The sequence below is a fragment of the Parasteatoda tepidariorum genome, chromosome 2, assembly GCF_043381705.1.
Source record: "Parasteatoda tepidariorum isolate YZ-2023 chromosome 2, CAS_Ptep_4.0, whole genome shotgun sequence".
NCBI lineage: Eukaryota > Metazoa > Arthropoda > Arachnida > Araneae > Theridiidae > Parasteatoda > Parasteatoda tepidariorum.
In genome coordinates, this window is record NC_092205.1 from 1,056,754 (window position 1) to 1,078,608 (window position 21,855).

Sequence of the window (21,855 nt, forward strand, 5' to 3'; positions counted from 1 at the left end):
GAAATCGTCTATTATTAAACAAGGACGAGATGTAGAAGGACCTGATAAATAAAAGAGAAAATGGAAGGTCCTGATAAAGGGTGGAGCTGGGTCATCGCTGCAGCTTGTTTTTTTTCTAGCCTTGTGTTGGCTGGAATATTCAGGTGAGTGTAGAAGAAATTTTGACCTTTCATTCTATACGAAATATTATTATTTTCGTGTGACCTCTTAAAACGCATTCATAAATAAATCCGTCTAAAACTTATTTCTGTCACTGTATACTTTGCTTGCAAGAAAAAACTTTTTAACTGCCCTTCTTTTATTTATGGCGTTCATTTAATGAAAATGACCAACGAATTCATGCGTGAAACAATTTTTAGGGTATCCCATACCAAATGGAAGTAAATGAATCATCTTCCTTGCAATTTAAATTTAATAATCCATTAAAACATAATATTTCAAATATTGAACGATATCGGTCTATGAATAGATCCGCATAGTACATACAGATACGTGAGGGAAAAAAACAGGTGATATAATTTATGAATGTTGTTAGGTCAATCTGCAATCCGTCAGTGTTTTCCAGTACATCTAAAGCTGAGAAGAAAGAAAGATTTAAAAAATCATTCCATACAGTTATAACCCTAAGTTTACAAAGAATAAAGTGCGCGGATAACTTGTTGTTTTAAATCAAAGAATGTACCTGTTATTCAAATGTTTCATTTCATAAGAGTACTCAAGTACAGAACTCAAAGTACAAAATTTTAAGAGAAACAGTTTTAAAAGATTATTTTCTGCAAAAGTTATAAATGTCAGGCATTGAGTTAAAGGTTGCTATTCAATTTATATATGTTAAAATACAACTTGATATTTCTAGCAATGTTCGGAAAAGCAAAAAAATTGCTTTTTTTTATTAATTTAAATAATATTAATTTGAAATTAATAATTTTATTTTAATCTTTTGAACTGTCTTTGAAATGATGTTTAACTCATTTTCAAAGCTTCTATTGTCTGAGTCGCGAAATAGAAAACTTCGTCAAAATAAGAAAAACAGTTGAGAATTAGAGGTGAGTTACGTTATTGTTGTGCACGAAATAGAATCATCTTTCTACATAACCTCATATTTTTGGAAGGGGAAAAATTCAAATTTTGGAAGGAAAAAATTCACAAAACTCCTAATTTGATCGAAGCATAGGCGAAACTGTATTTACCCAAACTGTATTTATTTCGAGGACTGTATTCAAACTGTATTTATTTAGGCGAAACGGTATAGGCGAAGCTAAATTTATACAAACTGTATTTACCCATTCATTGTTAGATTTTTCCTTTTTAATTAAAGTGGGCCAGCAGGTTTTGAAAGCGAGCTAATTGGCGTATTAGATCAATTCTGATGTTCAACATTGTTTTCTGAATTCCATGACGCGTAATTGGCTTTTCAATGGGCAGTGAAGGAATTAGATTCGTTGAGAAAGATAAGAATTGAGAAATGAATACCTGAAACGATACATATTAATACTTTTACATATTAATCATTAAAAAAAAGGTGTAATACTTTAAAGAAAACTTATAATAAAAAGGTGTAATGATTTCGTTTGTGTTTTCTAAATAAAAAGGAGGAAAATGAATTTTCGTAAATAAGCCAGCAAAACGTACTTTTTGTTAAAACTTTGTGAAGCAAATGTGAAAAGTGGCCTTCCATCCAAGCACGTCCCCGATAAACCTGTTCAAACATTTATCGGGAACAGCAAGTAATTTTCGCTGTTTTCTTTCAATTCTGGAAAGTTAGTGCCTGTTGCAAAACCCCAATCTGGAGCCATCCACTAAATTAAAGGAATTCAATTCTGTTTTTCTACAGTAAGCGTGCTAAGTTGGTTTTGTGTTCCGATGAATGCTAATTCCTTGGAACAATTTTCATTCGTCTGCTATTACGCACTGCCGAATAAAAAGAGGAAAGATAAGTTTTCAACTAATGATTAAAGAAATAAATAATTAATAAACCATTTTTCATAAAAATATTTAATAAATTATTAAACCAAATATATNGCTAGTCTATATATATAAAAATCTCTTGTCACAGTTTTAGTGTTTAAACTCCTCCGAAACGGCTTGACCGATTTTGATGGAATTTAATATGTATATTCAGTAGGTCTGAAAATAAGTTTATAACTGATTTTTTTTCATTTTTTTGGACAGATTTAACGTATATTTTAAATATATCTTTATTTAATCGTATTCGGATCCAAACTAGACATAGAAACATAATAAATCGAAAACAATATTCACTCCCGTTGCGACAAGTCATATTAAACTCTAAACACCCTTAAAAGAAGAGCATCAAATATATTTGCAAGTATGTGAATAAAGGCAGTGGTATGGCAGTATTTCGAGTTGAAAACACCAATGTGACTGCTCTTCCAGTGAATAACAACGACGAAATAACGCTGTACCAAATTGACCGGTACATCAGCACCAATGAAGCCGTTTGGCGTATCTTTGGATTCCCAATTCATGAACGGGATCCAACCGTTAGTCATTTAGCCTTCCATCTTGAAAACGGTCAGAACGTATATTTGAAGAACGAGACAGCGATTGACCGAGCTATAAATCCACCAAAAACTACTCTCACCGAATTTTTTTGAATTGTGTAATCGTACGGATGCTTTTGGTGCCTTTGCACGGACATTACTCTACTCAGAAGTACCACACTATTTCACATGTGCTCAAACAAAAAACTGGACACCCCGCAAGCAAGGCACACCGGCTGATGCCTGTCCCAGTTTATTCAAATCAAACGCCATATTAAATCCATATTAAATTCGTAATTTTTACCGCTCCGTCAGGGCATTCAAATGACTAAAATAAATTTTAATAATTAAATATTACATTTATAAGTAATTTAAATCTCATAGTTGCTCACTTGTCATTACCTTACGATAAATACTAAAACGAAATTTAAATTTTACAAAAATATTCAATTGATCATATATTATAACACATAATATAATTAAAACGAAACTATAAATCCTATTACATCTATATGCTAGTCAAATGAAATCAATTTGTTAAAGTAAAATTTCTCACAGAAAAAGTACATTTCAATAACAGTAAATAAGTTTTTGAAAATGCAAAAATAAAAAATGAAAATAAGATCAATGAATAAAAATTAATCATTTTAAATGAAATATCAAGAATGAAAAAAAAAATTCTAAAGTTATAATCATTTAAACACCAATTACTATTTCATGTGAAATTGTTCACCGTGAATTATATTCAAATCATTAACTTTTTAGCTTTCAATTGCCATAGAGACATGGGGAAAAATTGTTCACCATGAATTAATTATTTTAAATAATTCACTTTTTTGATGTATCTCTGAAAACTATTGGTAATCAAAACAAGTTGATTACAATTAGGAAGGATTTCCATTGACTCCGCACTGGCACTAGTTGTAAACCCGAAAGAGACTTCTCACTGAGTTGATTCCGGCAAGGTGGGCGAAACTGAACGACGAAATCCAATCTCCAGCGGTAATTCCCACAGCAACAACGGTAGAGGCAGTGGTAGAGGAACGGTAGAGACACGATGACGGACGCGAAGACGTCAGGCACTGTTAAAATTCAGTTACACAACTCCATCAATGGACACTTGAAAGAGAAAAGTCCCGAAAATCTATTCAAAGCACTCCCTGGAACCGGAAAAATGAAAGTTTCGGCTGTCGATTAATATTGTTTCAATAATCAGTCTGGAACAGCAGAGCAAACGAAACATCTTTTTCTTTTTTTATTCTTTCTATAACAGCTCCATTCCCCAGCTAAGTGATCAGTGCTCTCCGGTTACTTTTTCTTTTCTTTTTATTTATTTATTTTTATATATTTGAAAAGAGCATTTTCAAAATGGAACCAATGGGGGAAAAAAGTGCTAAACCAACTGCAAAAATATCCTGCGCCCGTTTCATCAGTTCTTATAATCCTGCTCGGCTTGTAAAATGATGCAGTCGGACCGAGCAGGAAAACAGACACAGGATTTAATTGAAAGTCTGTGAACATATCAACAGCAGTATACTATGCACAAAGTGTCCGCCGTGCATGTCGAGGCAGGCTTGAGCACGCCGTGGATATGTCCAATAACGTGTTTTTTTCTTGCACCGGCAGTAACGTCATACTTTGTTTTTCGTATTTTTCTCGTAAACTATGGATCGTACAGGAACGCTTCTTTGGGCAGTTTTTANTCACTAATAGAAAGTTAAACACTTTATGATAATATTATTTTAAATTACTTAGTTTGAAATTCTTTTTATTTATCAATTCCATATTTAATAAAATACGAAACAGAATTTTTTTCCAGAGATAAATATATATTATTAACGTTTTCTATGGGAGTTACCACAAAATTCACCTGAAATTGTCTAATAGTATAATTAATTTTAGAAAAATTAGTTGAATTATTATTGCCGTTTATAGTGTTTTTATTATTGAGAAAAAGTATTGATTAAGTAGCCATTTCCATTTTGCAAATAGACCTAAAGATAATCAATTGAAAACATTTAGACAAAAACTATTGAGATCATTTAGAGCACATTTTAGAATTTTAATAATTCATTTATGGTATATGGACCTAAATTTTGTGCCAATATCATTAAATTTCTTAGTTAATTTTCTATTGCGTATATATATATATATATATATATATTAATGGCCATTAAAATTGCTACACCAGGAAGGAAGGTAAATAACAGAGTGATATTTATTGGGCACATACGCTATAGTTGGAAGAACAAGTGATTAAATTTTCAGGATATTTGGATGAATAGACCCTGAGGAATCAGTACTCAGAGCAGCCTCCCCTGACAACAATAACTGCAGTGATCCTCCTGGGCATTGAGTCGGACAGAGATTGGATAGCATGGACGGGTACAGCATTCCATGCAGCTTCAACATTATGCCACAATTCATAGGCCCTAGTGACTGACGAGTGGTGGCGTGCCAGTCACTCTGCAACCATTGACCAGACGTTTCCAATTGGTGAGAGATCAGGAGAACTTTCGACATGTTCATGCCAGGGCAACAAGCGACATGTTCTGTGTCAAAGAAGGTCAAAACAGTGCGGGCAACATGCGGACGTGCATTGTCCTTCTGAAACATAGCGTTATGGAGGCCTCTAAGATAAGGCAGAGCAACTGGCCCTAACACATCAGAAATGTGACGGCTGCGGTTCAAAGTGCCGGCAATGCGAACAAGAGGTGAGCGAGACGTGTATCCAATGGCACCACATACCATTATTCCAGGTGATGGGCCAGTATGACGATGCAAGCTGCCAATGGGCGTTCTCCACGATGTCGCCAAACACTGATGCGGCCATCATGATGCTGTATACAGAACCTGGATTCGTCTGAAAAGACTACATCATGCCATTCCTGCGTCCAAGTTCATCGTTGATCACATCATTGGAAGCGCTCCTGTCTGTGATACAGCGTCAAGTGTAGCCTAAGCCATGGTCGCCGTGTTGACAGTCCATGCTGCTGCAAACATCGTCGAACTGTTCGTGCAGATACTTGACCTCGTGCAAATAACCCCATTTGTTGACTCAAGGTTCGTGACGTAGCTGTACGATCCCTTAAAGCCATATGGATTACATGTCTGTCTTCTCGGCTGTTCGTGAGGGGGGCAGCAGAGATCCTGCACGGCTTTCCATATGACCGTCATGAACCCATCGATTCCATATTCTGGTAGCAGTCATGGGATCTCGACCAACGCGAGCAGCAATACTTCGGAATGATAATACAGCAATCCCGGTAGGCCACAATTAGCCCTCGATCAAACTCAGACACATATTGGTAGGCATTTCTCCTTCTTACATGAGGCATAACAAAAACGTTTTTACCCAAGAATAACGCTCAAATTCAATTTCTGTATGAGAAACTTAACTGTCAAATCTCTTCTTTTATACTCATTGCAGGTGTCGCTACCGCCGTATTATAGGTACTTGCTCTTTTTTTCTTCTTTGAAGCGAAAATGCAAATTAACAAAGTTAAAATTTGTTGATGTTGTGCTTAAAATTTTCAAAAATCAAATCATTTCGTGGAATCCAATTTTGAAAAACGAAACTTTATTTGTGTTTTTCTAATTCTAGAACATCCGGTGTGCTGTTCGTTGCATTCATCCATTCTTTTGGTGTGACAAGAGAGGAGGCATCGTGGCCTATGGTGCTCTGTATATCAGTGCTCAATCTTACGGGTAAATATATACTATTTATTTATCTCTTATATAAGAGCCGCTGTTACATTGCTGAGATTTGAAAAGTGTGTATACAAGGAAATCAATGGAACAAATAAATTACAGTAATTAGTTCGAAATTCGGTTAATCCGAAAAATTAGTTATTATCGAAAAATCAGTTCGACTATTAGTTCGTAGTAAAAAAAAATATACATTCTTAAATAGAATAGTGTTTTTTTTTATCGTTTTAGAAAAAAATAACTTTTTGAGAAGGGGGTAAACAGTCCACGAAAGCTGATTCTGACAGAGATTACCTTCACTCACTCACGGGAGGTTCCAAATTTGTCCTCAACACGCAACGGTTCAATCGTAAAGAAGAATGGACTGTCAATGCGTTGATGAGCGGATTGAACAGTCTAATAGAAATGTCTAGTGTACTCTTGAACCCATTATCCCGAAGATGAATTGAATTCAATTGAAAAGTCCAAAAGCGTCAAAATCAATGATAGATAAGAAACGAATTTCTTGGATGGAATTTATAAAACAAATAAGAAGATTTAAATGTATTCAAGATTCTTATATGAGAATGCTATTTTGAGACATGTCAGAGGGCACTAAAAACTATGTTGTCCATTTTTAAAGTTAAATTAGACAAAAACGAAGCATTTTGACCAAACTTTATGAAAGCTGTTTTTCTGACGAAAACTGCAATGAAAACTTAAGTAAAAACATAATTGTTTATTTATTTGTTCTATCATTCATAATGGGTAAATTTGATTTTACTCATAATGAGGGGTCATTTTTATAGTTCCGGTTTTCATGATTCCAACACATTTCTACCCTCAGAAAATGACTAAAATTAAGATCGTTACCTTCAATAATATTTTGAAGTCACCCCTAAGATCATTTTACTGTGGAGCAGAGAGCTCCAGAGAGGTTTCACTGTATTTTCAACTCAGAAGACTACGGCCTCCAAGAGCCTATTTCGACCATAGAGTTGATATAGTAGGTAGAGGAACCAAGTCCGCTTTATTCCTTCCGAAAAGACACGCCACAGATAGCAAGCAAAGAGTTACAATCACGTGATGGAAAGAGTGCAATACTTGGCGCAGTATCACAAATGTTGGCGCACTAAGTTTTTAAACANCTACTCTCTCTACCCAGTATTTCAACTCTATGATTTCGACACTGCCTCCGAGTGTGAGAAAAATCGTCATTTTTCTGAAAAAATGAGGCATTTTCCGATGTAAAATCGAAAAGGATAGAAACACAAATAAAGCATTATCGGCAAATATTTTGTAGATAATGCTTTCATCTGAAACTTTTATAACTAAAACGTCTTTGTTAACTAATTTTATTTCTTGATGAGGAAAGCTAATTCCTGAAAGTAAAAAGGGGACCATCCACTTAGCTTAATGTATGGAAAGATGTTTTGTCTCTGAAGCATACTTTGTTTAGTGTAACAAATAATAACAATTACAGAGAATTCTTTATAATCTCCTCCAGGATCACATATTTTGAGTTTTGCAATTGCCTGGAAATAGTTGCATGCTGTCCACTAAAGATCAATAATCTCAGTTTGTTTGATTTTATTGATTCCTTTTTTTAATTTTTTTTTATGCGACGTTACCTTAAATCTTAGAAAATAAATTTAAAGCTTGATACTATTTTTAAATCAACAATTTATCTTCAATGTGTCGTTGGGTATAAATCTTTTTTTTAAACAATTGCTCTAACAAAAATCAAGTCAGCACTGAAGAAGCAGTATTTGCATTACTTATTAGTTTTCTGTCTCCAATTTCGTACTTCCCAACTGAATATTAACTCCCATGTATGAATCTTCCTTAAATGCTTTGAATATTCCTCCACTAGTAAAGATTGGAGGCAATTTTTCATAGAGATTTGCACTTGCTATCTTTGTTTTTCACAAAAGAAATCAAAAATTATTTATATATATATACTCTATAACAAAAAAATCGACGCACCAAGAAGCAATCCTCCGATTGCTTCTTGGTTCGGTTACAGTGGTGCATGGCTCGATCAGGCTAGAATAATGCCAACTGGGGGCGTATAGTCTTTAGCGACGAATCCCGCTTCCAACTGTGTCCTGACGATCATCGAAGCCGTGTTTGGAGACGCACAGGGCAGAGGGGTGATCCTGCCTTCACTATTGCACGCCACACCGGCCCTCAGCAAGGCATTATGGTCTGGGATGCCATTTCCTTTGACAGCCGGACCCCTTTAGTCGTCATTAGAGGTACACTTACTGCACAGCGGTACGTCGACGACATCCTAAGACCTGTTTTGCTACCGTTCCTTTTGCAGCGCCCTGGGCTGGTTTTTCAGCAGGACAATGCCAGACCACATACGGCACGTGTTGCTATGAACTGTCTGCAAGCTTGTCAAACTCTTCCTTGGCCTGCCAGATCACCAGATCTCTCTCCCATCGAGCATGTCTGGGATATGATGGGAAGGCGATTGCATCTGGCACGGAATGTTGATGACCTCGTTCGACAATTGGATCGAATTTGGCAGGAAATACCGCAAGAGACCATCCGGGAGCTTTATCGGTCTATGCCACGCCGTGTGGCAGCTTGTATCCAGGCTAGAGGCGGGTCAACACCTTATTGAACTTGTTACTGTAACTCTGCAATAAATTATTCAATTGTTCTGAAATTTTAATCATTTACTATTCTGTACATTGTCTTCCTATCCACCAATTTTCGTTTCAATCGGACAACTCCTTCTTGGTGCGTCGATTTTTTTGTTATAGAGTGTGTATATATATATGTATATATATATATTTAGGTTACTGTTCTGTTTTTGAATTACACTTTACTAATTTTTTGCTAAAAATTGCATTTCTTTAAAGTACGTATACTTTATTTATTTTTTTTATTTAAAAAGAGATTTTTTTTGTATAAAGCAAAAAAATTTATCGATCTTGAAAAAGTTAGCAATTTTTTTATACAAAAACTGTTTAAACATTGTTGTCATTGTGTTTAATAAAATAGAATAAAATAGAAAAGTAATTGAATTTAAAGATTTTATAGCAATATACTATTTGAGTTTATCTTGCGGTATTTTCCCACATATTTTTAAACTCTTCTTTTACTCAATAAAACTAATTGAATGTAAATAGAAATGATGACTAAAAGAAATATTGTACCATTCTAAACTTCTCTATTTTCGATTTAGAAAAAAAATCGAACTCTAATACCTTACTAATAAAGAATGCACTATTAAACAATACCTCTAACACTAATAAACAATCAAGATAAATTTTTAAAGTTCTATTTTTATGCTTTTGGCTGATCATTTAATGATAAATTCAAACTTTTACTATTTTTGATATTATTTGTTTATCATTCTTCATCATATTAAGTCTATGTCTTGGGTTTCTAAGAGATTCATTTACAAAAGAGATAACAGATTAGAAAAGTCAATTTAATCTGATTTTATTCATTTATTTTTCTCAATCTATGAAACTTTTTTTACCGATAGAGTAACAAAATCTTTGAAATCTATTTTTCATTAGCTATTACAACGTACATTATTTCAAGGTGATTAACAAAATATGCACATTTTTTTCAACACTCTTTAAAGTACCCATTTTCTTGCGAGGATTAGCAAACCACATCTCTTTTGTCTGACCGTTTTATGAACAGATTTCATTTATAAAATATGAGGCTAAAAGCATCATCCATAAGCTGAATATAGATTTATGTTTCTACCACTCACTGTTCGGATTTTATGGCAAGAAATGTAAAAAAAAAAAAAATTTAAAAATCGTGTCTTTAAAAAAATAAAAATAAAAAACAACTTTGACGATCGGAGGTGGTGTCTAATATTTTGTTGAGCTGAAACTTTCCAAATATTAGTTTCATATCAAATGACTTCGTTTAAGGGGGTGTCGTGAAGGATTCGATGAGAAAAAAATTTCATGTGCTTATAAAAACTACGTGGGCAGCTTCCTGCATTCTACTTGGAAACCCAGGTTTATTACTGTCACCAAGTTTCAAAGCTAGCTTTTTCAAATAAATTTTTGAATCCTTTGTTACTGTTTATGATAATATTATATATGACATTATCATAATATTATGATGTATGGTTATGATAATATTATGATGTTATTTGATAAAAGTCGATCGTGCCAGAGAAAGTAAGTAGGGGTAATACTGAATAATACTTTTTTTCATACCGAGAAATAAATAACACTAGCACCATTGAATTAATGAAATATAGGTTAGTAGAATGTAATCAGACATCTATAAAATGATTTGTTTCAGGACCGTTTTCTGGTATATTGGGACAAAAGTTTGGAGCTAGACCCGGTATCACAGGTGCAATAGTGGCCACTGTTGGAATTTCTTCCTGTTTCTTCACAACTTCGTTGTATGCAATTACTCTTCTATTTGGCGGAGTATTCGGTTAGTTTTCTTCTCTTTTTGACAAAGAGGCAATTCATTCTCCCCCCAAAAAAACTAATTAATTATTGTACTTACAGGTGTAGGCTGGGGTTTTATGAACACGTTAATGCCAGGAGTTTTGAATGCATATTTCCTGAATCTTCGAGCTACAGCGAATGGCATAGCTAACTCTGGCTCATGCTTTGGATCTCTCATCCTTCCAATAACCTTTGAATATTTCATTGAATTTTATGGCCTTGCTGGTTGCTTCCTGCTGACTGGTGGAATAGTCCTGCATATCGCAATACTTGGTGCGCTCATGAGACCACCCCCTTGGCTTAAATCTACAGCAAGTCATAGCCTGAAATATCTGGAAACTGAAAGACTGGTTTCCAAAGGGAAATCAATCCGATTTCCTGATCAAAACATGATTGAAATTCAAAAACATGAACGAGTGCTGTGTGAAACCGAAAAAGATAGCATGTTACAATCAACGATATCTTCTGAAGATGACCCACAAGATCCCAGTTCTAAAACTTATCAGAGCACCATTTTGCCAACCAGTTCTTTTGAGAATGTATCGAAAAAAGCTCATAGTGTCAAGGAGAGATATTTTACTGAGAAAGATGTAAAATCTTCGTCAAACACATTTCTGAACGAGGCAGCCAAAAGTGAAAGCCAATCTGTTAAAGACATAATGCATAATTTCGTTATTGTCCTTATGTGCCCATTATTCTACATTACTGCAATAACCAATGTGAGCTTTTATTTCTTGTACCACATGTATGTGGTGATTATTGTTGATTTTGCCCTCGATAGGAGTGTGCCGGCACAAAATGCCAAAGACATGCTTTTTGCTTTTTCGATAGCCGATTTATTTGGAAGACTTTGCTTTGGTTGGATCACAGACAAAAAATTCGTCTCTCGTCCAAAATTTGTTATGATATGCATGGTACTCATTGGTATAGTTTTCTTCCTATTCCCATTTTCCGAAAGCTACTGGACTTTGATAGCCTCCAGTTGCGCTTATGGCCTTCTCTTAGGATGCACCATGGTCATCTTTCCCATATTGCTTGTTGATTTTTTAGGCATCGAACTGCACGCTGTTTCTTATGGTTGTATGTGCTTCATGAACGGATTCGCCTCTTTTGGAAGACCCTACCTCATAGGTAAACTAATAAATATTTTCAAATACTTTACACCAAAGTGGTGTAGTGTTCCACCCAGAATGCTCTTTCACATTACTTGGTGTAAAGTAGCCACCGCCCATTTTTTGTAACACTAAAATTTCTGATTACAGTAAGATAAGATACACATAAAAGTATACACGGCGTTTACGCTGTTTAGGATTTTTGAATGCGCTGAATACTTTGTGACGAAAAAAAAATGGATGTTATCATTCGAAAATTTCTAGTTTCTGTTCCTCTAACCACTTTTCTGCCGTTTCCAGAATCTTAATAAACTATATCTGAAATTTCTTCCCGATCGAGCCGATCGTTAGTAGTCCATAAGTTAGCCAGTTTTTTTTTACCACTTCGTTTACACTAAATAACAAAATGCGAAGTATTCTCTGTTAGGTGACTTGAAATAGTAACCACTTGATTCCCAATAAAATCTTCTTTGTAAGAAATGAGAGAAAAACAAATATATTGCTATGATCATCGACTCGTTCTCCACCTCTGCCTTACAGGCCCTTTCTACAAACCAATAAGAGCTTTGCTGAGATCTTTTAAGGAGGGTTGTTTTCCAGTGGGCTGCAAGGAAACGAATATTTTCTTGCTAAAAGGGGTAAGAAAATAAGACCGCCAAATTAAAGACAAAGAGAATGAGGGAGAGAGCCTTCTCTGTGAAAAGATCTTCTGTGGGGTGGTGAATTTCAGACTTTTGACCGACTGTCTTCTCATCTGTTTGCATCGTTTTAACAGGATCGACTGGCATTTTATGTTATACTGGAGAGAACATGACTGCTTTCACAGTGCTGACGTGAAATATCCTCTATGGTAGACGGATCATGGGTTAGAGTACCCTTGCCGTCAGGCTAATAGCGAGAGGTTCTCGTAGTCTTCCTCTCCATGCAACGCAAATCCGGGTTAGTTCCATCAAAAAGTTCTCAAAGAAGGCAAATTTCTCCCTATACTTCATCCAGGAGTTCCCTTGTCTTCTGGATTGAGTTCAAATGACAAGGCTACTGAGTTAAACATTGGCAGTCGTAAACAAATTGGGTCAGCTGTTCAACGACGGTCATAAAATAAAATTTGAAAAAAAACATGACTGCTTTGAGGGACTTGATATGTACTCTATTGGAGAGCTCTTAGTCAGATACCTATAGACTGGCATTTGTAAAATAATAAATCGATGAGATTTCAGTCTGGATACAGCTCAAAGTGCGCAAAATGGGAACAGCTCAAAATACGTATTTAAGGACACAGCTCAAAATACATGTTTACAAAATTGGACACACTTCAAAATATGCGTTTAAGAGAATGAAAACAACTCGAAATGCGAAATGGACACAGCTCGTAATGCGTGCTCACGAAAATGGACCCGGCTCAAAAATCACACCTCCCACATCAGATCTTTATGGTGAAGTATAGATGATGGGAGGATTGTGTGCAATGAATAACTTATTTTCTCTCACTTTGCACTATTATTGACTCTCGCACTGTTTTTTAAAGAATCGTTAAGTAAACCATAATTATTTGATTTAAATGAATGTTATGTATTCGTTTTGATTATGATAATATAAGAGCGCAATTATAGTGCGTTTCGTTTTTAGAAGATAAAACTCTTAGAAGACTTTTCTTTGGGAGGGGGAGGGAGCAAATTACGTGAACTCTTACATTTCTGATTCTCGATTACTTGTATTTTAAAAATATCTTATCCTTGCCTTTCTTCTTCTATTTTACGTCGTAAGTTCTTTTAAAAACTCATCTATTTCAGTTTTTTCTTTACAAAAATTAAAAATAAACTTTTTAAATTTTGGATTAGAAATTAATTTTTCTTTTTTAAACTTGTCAACGAGTTATACTAGTCATTTTTCAGTGTTTTTTTTCCCCTAGTGATGTTATTCTGAGAGATTAATCGCATTGAGATTAATTTTGAAAAAAAATTAAATCAGTTTTTTTTTTACCTATAATTAATTCGATCTTTAAAACAGTTTTTTTTCGTAGGTAGGAGAGGAGATTTTCAAAATTTTATTTACTGTAAAGAATAGACCATAAACTTGTACTTTTTTACTTATAAAATACCAAATTTGTAAATTCTAAGCACACTCCTCTTGATCCCTTAACCCCTACTTATGTAAACAAAGCGTTTTATTGGTATTTTTTATTTTCTGAAGTTATTAGCAAATGGATGCACAGAAAGTACTAAATATAGCACTATTTGTATGTGCGATTTGTATCGCTGTTATAGCACAAATGTGCTCTAAGGGTGAGAAATAGCTTAGTGGTAAGTATTCTTTCCTCAAAGGGTTGAAACGATGAGCTGACAAAAAAGACCGTAAGTAATATTTCATAACCCATGTAAATAAATTGTCCGCACGTTTTCCTTTGATCTGTCAATTTCTATTTTAATGTGACTGTCTCCTTACCAGTTATATTTTCAAAATATCTTTATGAGGAAGGGCACCAGGGAGAAGGTAACGAAATTATTCAAATCAGTTTTGTATAGTCGAGAGAGAGAGACCATGTAAATGGAAATTTGCTTACGATTATTATTTTTTATTCAAAATAATTTTCGCTTTTTATAGCCTAAATATGTGTTACATAAATGTTTTCTGTTTAGGTTATTTTCGAGATCACGTGGGCTCCTATTCCAGCATGTTTTACGTCCTTGGTGGAATATCAAGTGCGGCATCTCTTCTCTGGATACTCGAGAGCTTATTTGTGAAAAAAGAAAATCTATAAACATTTCTTATCGCCATTTTCTTAAGTGAAAATAAATATTTATTTTTTCATGTTCTGTAAATTTGAAATAAATGAATTCACTTTAACAATTTTCCTATTTTAGTAAATGCAAACTGAATTTTCAAACGTTCAAAGAGTATAGATATCAAGTCAGATCAAAAATGTGAACTATTTCTAAATCTATCTATGGAATAGTGGTAACCAAACTGATCCTTCAAGCCCTGGAGTTGGAGTAAGTTTTCCAATAGCTTTGTTCCACTCTGTGTTTAAATGCTTGCAAACTAGTCGTAAATGTTGCTTGTGAAAATTAAAATGATAACTCTAAACAAAATAGCTAATAAGACCTCAAACAAGTAGACATCATCATGATTAAGGAGAACGTGTGTAAGGGTTTAATAAAAAAATATACTTTGGTGCGTATAAGATAAAGTTATTTATGTAATAAAATTGATAGATGGGTTGAAATCATTGGTAAAGTACTTGTATTTGGATATAGTCATGATAAAAAAAAGTTAAATTATTGAAATGTCGTGATAAAACAAATCAAGGCCGAAATGTATAAAAGGTAAATTAATTAAATTGAAGGGGAATGTGATCGTTAAGGAAAGTGGTAGTACAATGCTAATGTGGGATAACAATAACCCAATAGGTTCAAAGGGTCACAAAGTGTGAGGTTTGAACAAATTGGATAATTTGGTATCACCAAATTTGTGAAAAGGGGCGAAACTAAAAATAAATTTAAGATAAAAGATAAAAACGATAAAGTCATGCTATATCCAAACAATATATATGATTTAATACAGTAAGCTGATGTTTCCAATAAGAAAAACTAATAAATTCACATTTATGCATGCCCATAACAATAATTGAAAGGTACTCACCGTGTACACACAGGACATTTTAAAAGACAACCATCAAAAGAAACACACATTTTTAACTTGCGTTTAAGATTTATTTAAGAACAATATCTAACAACATAACTAGTGGAAAGACGTCTTTAAAACAATTTTTAACATTAGGAACACCTTTAATAAAAATGGGTGACAAAAGAAATTAAAACACAGAAGGCGTCATAGATAAAAGTAAATTATAAAGGAACGAGTAATTTAAAGGTCAAAATAAATATGGAAAGAAAGCTTAAATTCGAGAAGGTTTTTGTTTTTAATGTTAAAGAAAATTAAAGGTATAAAATGTAGATTTTAAATTTACAGAAATGGATTTAATTTAAAATAAAGGTTAAGAAAAAATGTAAAAAGAAATCCCTCGATACTGACCGAAGTCCGCATCGCGGAGAATTTAAAAAAGGATAACCTGCCCGAAGGCTCGAGAAAAAGAGAATGTCTTAAGAAAGTGACTTAAAAAAATTCCTTAACTGGGGTAGACCAGAAAAATTGCGGCCAATTAAGTTTAAAGAGGCGGAGAGTTTGAAATTTAAAGGAAAGAGATTGGTTAGTTAGCCCCCCTAAAATTAAAAGAAGAAAAAGAAAGAAATGAATAGAGGGGTTGGATGACTTTCCCCACAGGAAGTGCGATGACCATGAGAAAGGTCAACAAGAAAGTTAAAATTGCTAAATTGAAGAAAAGGAATAACGTTTAAAGAAAAATTAAAGGCTTAGGTAAAATTAGAAATTAAATTGTCACATTACATTAAGTGTAAATGTGACAACGTGCTCAGATATATTTAAAACGGTTTAATTTTCCAGATTTAATAAATTAGTTGCAAGTTTGAATTATGGATACATCCTGACAAGTTTTTAAATAAGGTGATGTTTAAAGATGCTTTGTAAGCAGTTTCCTCCTATTTTCAGGTATTCTCTAAAGCTGATTTTTCTCAAATTATCTTAAAATTGACTTACAAAAAATAATAATTAAGCAAATCTCCTTAATAAAGGAAAGAATGACCATTAGCCAAGTTTTTCAATTCGAAGAAGCAGATGTCCACGTGGTTTTCAAGTAAACTTTACTATTTCTTAATCAATTAAAACAGGTAGTATTTGATACTGAAGTAGATTTTGACTTCTCGTGTGTTTGAAACATCCAGTAAATTTCCTTACTACTAAGACAATATCGACAATTTTCTTGTTGTTGCTTCTACTGCTACTTGCCAATCCTGAAAGCTGTTTGGTGAAATCAAGCGTATTTAAGGCAGAGGATGTGTTTCTTGTTATACAGTAGTGCCATCTATGGATAAGAATACTACTTCAGCCACACACAAGTCACAGCCCGTTTATAGGGCGGACCCATTCATTCATCCACAAATCGTAATTTTTACCTGAACCGAAAAACGATCCGTCTCAAATTCAGTACCTCCAGAGATATGATTTGTAATGGGAATATGGAGTACTTTGTGGACCCAACAGATTTAACGTGCACCAGTCACCATTTACTACACTGGGAGTCTTCGGCCGACTCTCACGAACTCACGCCCTCTTGAACAGGATCCCAACGTCCTACCCACCAGGTTGTCCCGGCCTACGACCATTTTTATATCAAGCATAAAAGTTATGGACCTCATCAAAATGACATAAGCATTAGTAAATCTCTTAAGGAATGATGTGTCTTTGACCTCATGCAGACGAAATCTTACCACTCTCTGTTTGGCCTTTCCATTCGATACTCTCCGACACAGTTGACTCTTGTCTGGCAGGAAGTGTGCGAATCAATAAAAGGCATACATTACGTAATTACCATATAATACGAAATTGTGTTCGTAATCATGAATCATGTGATCGAGTTAGTAGTGCTTTAAATGGAACCACAAAATGACATTAAAATCATCTTTTTTGTGCTATTATTTAACAAAAAAATATTCACTCAACTTTGCAAACAAAAATTGCATTTGCATTAAATGGAAGAGCATGAAAAAAAAAATGGCAGTTTGGCGAATTAGTTTAAAACGGTTAGAAAGGATCATGTGATTTATGAAAAAGGTAAATGAAAATACACTGTTACTAAAAAATATAGTTAACGCATTTGTTTAGGTCAAGAATTACGTTTAAGTAAACTATAATTACTTGAAAAAGTTCTGCCTTTTAATGCATAATTAAACAGTATGGTTCAAGGTTTTAAAAAAATAGCCGTGCTCTGCTAATCACACTAAGAAGACGCCATTTTATTGAAACTATTAATAGTTATATGCATGGTAATAATGAAGTATGAGTCTTATCCATGGGCGTCGACGGTGGTGGTAGGTTCATGTTCCCTTTATTAATTGGAAATCTTTTAAAAGTCCTCACTATTTCAGACAAATAAAGGAAACTTTCACGAATTATCATCTGTTTTAACATCAAGGAAGAGATTAATCTTTTTGCAGATGTTTAGCAAACTGAGTAATATATATATATATATATATATAAAAATGTNGAGAACTAGTGTGACTGTCTATTTTAATTTAGTCCCTCTCAAAAATTGAACGAAAGCGATGCCATTTATCGATCCAATCCAATTATCGACGCCAACTGTCGACGACATGATCTTATTACTTGACTTATCCGAATCATTGCGAATTGATAGTTTTATTAGCCAACTTCATAATTAAAAATGACAACATGGCTGGCTGTGAGAGAGAAAATGAAAAAAATATGTGTGCCTGGGACAAACTTCTCTATTAGATGCACTTAGGAATGTAAATGCTAAAGGTGGCAAAAATTCGCATTTAACTATGAAAAAAAGGGGGGGATATACATTATAAAAATAAAAACCACATTTTAAATTTTATTATATTTATGAACGAAAATTATTTCAATAGTAGAAAATTAATTATTTCCAGCAACACCCTAAAATTTTATTACTAAATTTGTTTAGAAATCACATTATTTTCTGCCGACCGGCCTGTGTAGGGGGCAGAGAACTGTCCTTGCGTCAGAAAGGTTCTGGGTTCGAATCCCGGGCAAGACATGGATATTCCTTCTTTCTCTGTACTATCTGTCCTCACTGTGGGAGCGATGTTGGCCCACCTAATATGGTGCCCCTGAAACAAAGGTCAACAAAATTGCCCTGTCTGCCGGCCAGGTGGCCGAGCGGTTAGCTTGTCTGACTGCTTAGCCAATGGCTGCGGGTTCGAATCCCGCTCTGGGCATGGATGTTTCTTTCTCTCTCTTTGTGTTCTATGTCCTTTTTCCTTTGTGTGTTAGTGTGAGTGTGACCAGCCCTATAAACTGGTTTGTGGTTGTGTGACTCCACCAGCGTGGCTTCGCCATAGGTTTGGGTAACGAGAAGAGGGTAGCAGTTCTGACACTTTCTGAGGCCAATGGACAATAGTTCCAAGTGCCCACCATTAAAAAGAAAAGAAAAAAAAAACATTGTTTTCTTATGTCATAATATATTAAATAGAAACGAAGGTTTTAGTGGCGTTTGATTTCGTTGATTCAGTGCTCTTAGCTCCCATCCCTCTTGCAACTCTGGAAAGTGGGAAATGTTCTAATTCTAAATGTTCTCTGTAGAAAGTGGAAAAATGTTCTAAATGTTGATGACAAAATATTCAAATAAAATTGCAAACAAACATTCAGTTTCAAAGAAAGAAAAAAAATAATAGTATAGCTTCTGAAACTTTGCATAAATTTATATATACAATTTTATTGGCACCGTTTTCCCCAATTGTGAGAGTAAACATTGAAACGACGTCACTTCCTGTTCAAATGGAATCTGTCTCAATCCTCTCTTCCGGAATTTTTTTTTTTTTTTCCACGAGCTCATTTAGAGATAAGATTCTCTTTATCACCGGATGGTCATCGCAATGTCCAGTAAGTTAATACTTTTTTTTTTTTCATTTTGATCTGCTTTATATTTAGAAATTATTTACATCGTTCGGTGTGATTAATAATCATAAAGTATGTTTGATAATGGCTACAAATGCTATTTTCTCAATTATTAAAACATGATTGTTGGTAAACAACTATTTTAAAATAAAATTAAAAAATAAAAATATTAGAAAGTAAAATCCTTTTTTTTTGTCGTGTAATGTAGTGAATAGTTAAAATGTTACAGTTCAAAGTGTAAAACTCTAATATGAGATTTTGAATATTAATTACTTAACAATTTATACTCGTTTACATCTTCATATAAAACAAATTGTAAAGTAAAGCAAAGACGAAAATAATTTATAGCACGATCGCTTATTTCACAAGCACGCGAATATTCCGGATATTCTTAATATTATAATCAAAATGTTGTTACCTTTGTATATTTTGATTTTTGTCATCCGTAAAACACTATCAGATTTTAATATATAATTAAAATACGTCTTAACAGAATATTTTTAGTAGTCACTATTACTGTTTTCAAAAACAATTACATCGACATATTTTTCTTTAATTCCAAACTTTTAATAAGTCGTAAAAACTATGAAAATGTTTAATAGAAATATTTATCTTCTTCTCTTTAATGAGCCGTTATAAAATACCCAATTAAGGAGAAGCATTCTGTTCATTTGAGCTATTGCTAGAAGTTTTTCAACTTTTCGAAGATCGATATTTCTTAAAATTGAGATATGTTACTCATAAGGGTACCTCAAATCATAAAAATGAATAGGAATAATCTTGAAGACCAAATGCATTGAAAATAAGTAGAAATATAGTTACAATTGACTGTCTTTTTTGAAATTTTACTTTTAAAACAAATAAACAAAGATCTCAATGTTTGACATTGTTCGTATTCTAAAACGAAAAGAAAATATCCCTTATCCTTTACCATTATTTGCGTGTTTAGTCTAGTTTTAAATATTTCTTTAAAAAAATGATTGGATCGGATCATTCTTTATCCAAACAATATTTTTTGTACTCATTTTTGTTAACATTTTTTAACAATCTATAAGAAATTTAAGAAAAATGCTTAAAATAGTCTACTTATATTATTTAATCGGAAAAAAAGCATTGTCTGTGATTTTATGACATTTTATTTTATCGCTTGAACACTTTATTCATGTCGAATTCTCTGCTACCTTGTTTCATTTTAAAATCTCCTCTACCAGTCATGGCTAATGTTGCACACACTGAGGCTTTCATTCTACTTTAAATGAGGATCAATGTGTGAATAGTTTTATTTAGGGTGACCATCATCATTTTTGTTGTTTAACATCAGAGAACTCCTGATTGGACTTCATTTGGAAAATAAGAAGTTTCCTCGGTCATTCAATGGATGGTTTAATAGAGCATAACATCTGGTGAGTGACAGATTCTTGAACACCCTACTACGTCAATAATGGATAGATGTGTTGAAATTTGACTGGTATAAGGACATAAAGAAGTGCTTCATTCATTCTGGCTTTTAAAAATTGGTAATAATGCTTTCAAAATGAAGAAATTGTTATTCGATGAAGAAAAAAGAAATATACAGCGAAATTATAGGTTTATTTAAAGACGGTTTATCGTCTGAGAGAATCTCTCTAAGATTTATGAAAAAGGAAGAAGAAAAAACTTTTTTTTCTTCATCTTCTTTAAGTTTAAAATAGTTTAACAAAATTTTTTGTGTCAGATATTCTTATGCATGCAGTATTTTTATTGAAAGGCTTTTATTTAATAGTTTTTGCATTATTATTACACTTAAGACACATTTTCGGTTTATTTATAGATTGAAAATTTTGACAAAGGCAAATATGCATATACATTATAAACTCAAAGTTTTATAGAAAACAATAAATTTCTTAGTATTATTTTTGTGACTCAAAGCATTTACTCCATTATTATTGAATTGAGAACTCACCGAAAATTCCGAATTTTAAAATAGAAGCTAGCATGATTGCAAAAAACTCAGCCAAGTGACCAGTCAGTTTTTCTTTAGGGTTGTAAGCGTTTAAACTAAAAATCTGTTTTCAGATTCATGATATCAGTCCGTTATAACTTTTCACAGATTAAAAAGACTTAGTTTTACGTGAAAAAGAGGATTTTAAAATTTTCAATATGTAATTTTTTGAAACATATATTTTAATTGATTTTTCTAAAAATTGCTTCTTTTTTTTATGCTTCCGGGCATAATATCTGAAAAATGTGAATATACTGAATGATGAATTTAAGAAAAATGTGAATTTCAACTTAATATGGCAATTAAATACAGAAAACACGTAATCAATTTTATTCAAGTAGTTCAAAAAAATTTGTTTACTTATTTCTGAAAAATATATAAGTTATTTTTAGATTTTATTTATATAAGTTTATTGCATTTCGAAAACAAATTTTAAATAATAAATTTTCTAAGCAAGCTTAGAGCGTGTTTGAAATTTTAAGATGCTCATTTTAATATTTTCTATTTACCTTGAGAAAAATTAAAAAATTTAATGATAATTTTTGCTCTAAATGATGTGCTGAAAATCAGTTCATTCAATAAAGACTACTTTAACCCCCCCCCCCCCC

At 33.3% G+C, this 21,855-nt stretch overlaps 2 protein-coding genes across 4 annotated transcripts in view; both read left to right on the top strand.

Annotated features, from left to right (window-relative positions):
- On the top strand, nt 1–14,598 carry LOC107454314 (monocarboxylate transporter 13; the record flags this gene model as incomplete). Its single annotated transcript, XM_016071468.3, is given in 5 exon segments — nt 1–143; nt 6,109–6,212; nt 10,482–10,622; nt 10,700–11,770; nt 14,388–14,598. Coding segments are annotated over 5 exon segments (1,521 nt in total). The 3' UTR covers nt 14,510–14,598.
- The window catches only part of LOC107454313 (monocarboxylate transporter 9), a 20,695-nt gene continuing 13,433 nt past the window's right edge, over nt 14,594–21,855 (top strand). Inside the window, exons 1-2 of one of the 3 annotated variants that reach the window (XM_071177045.1) lie at nt 14,594–14,741; nt 16,213–16,317. The gene's annotated coding sequence lies outside the window, so the exon portion shown is untranslated. Of the gene's footprint in view, nt 14,742–16,212; nt 16,318–19,100; nt 19,252–21,855 lie in introns of those variants that run through there. The other 2 variants (XM_016071467.3, XM_016071466.3) reach the window with 2 other exon arrangements.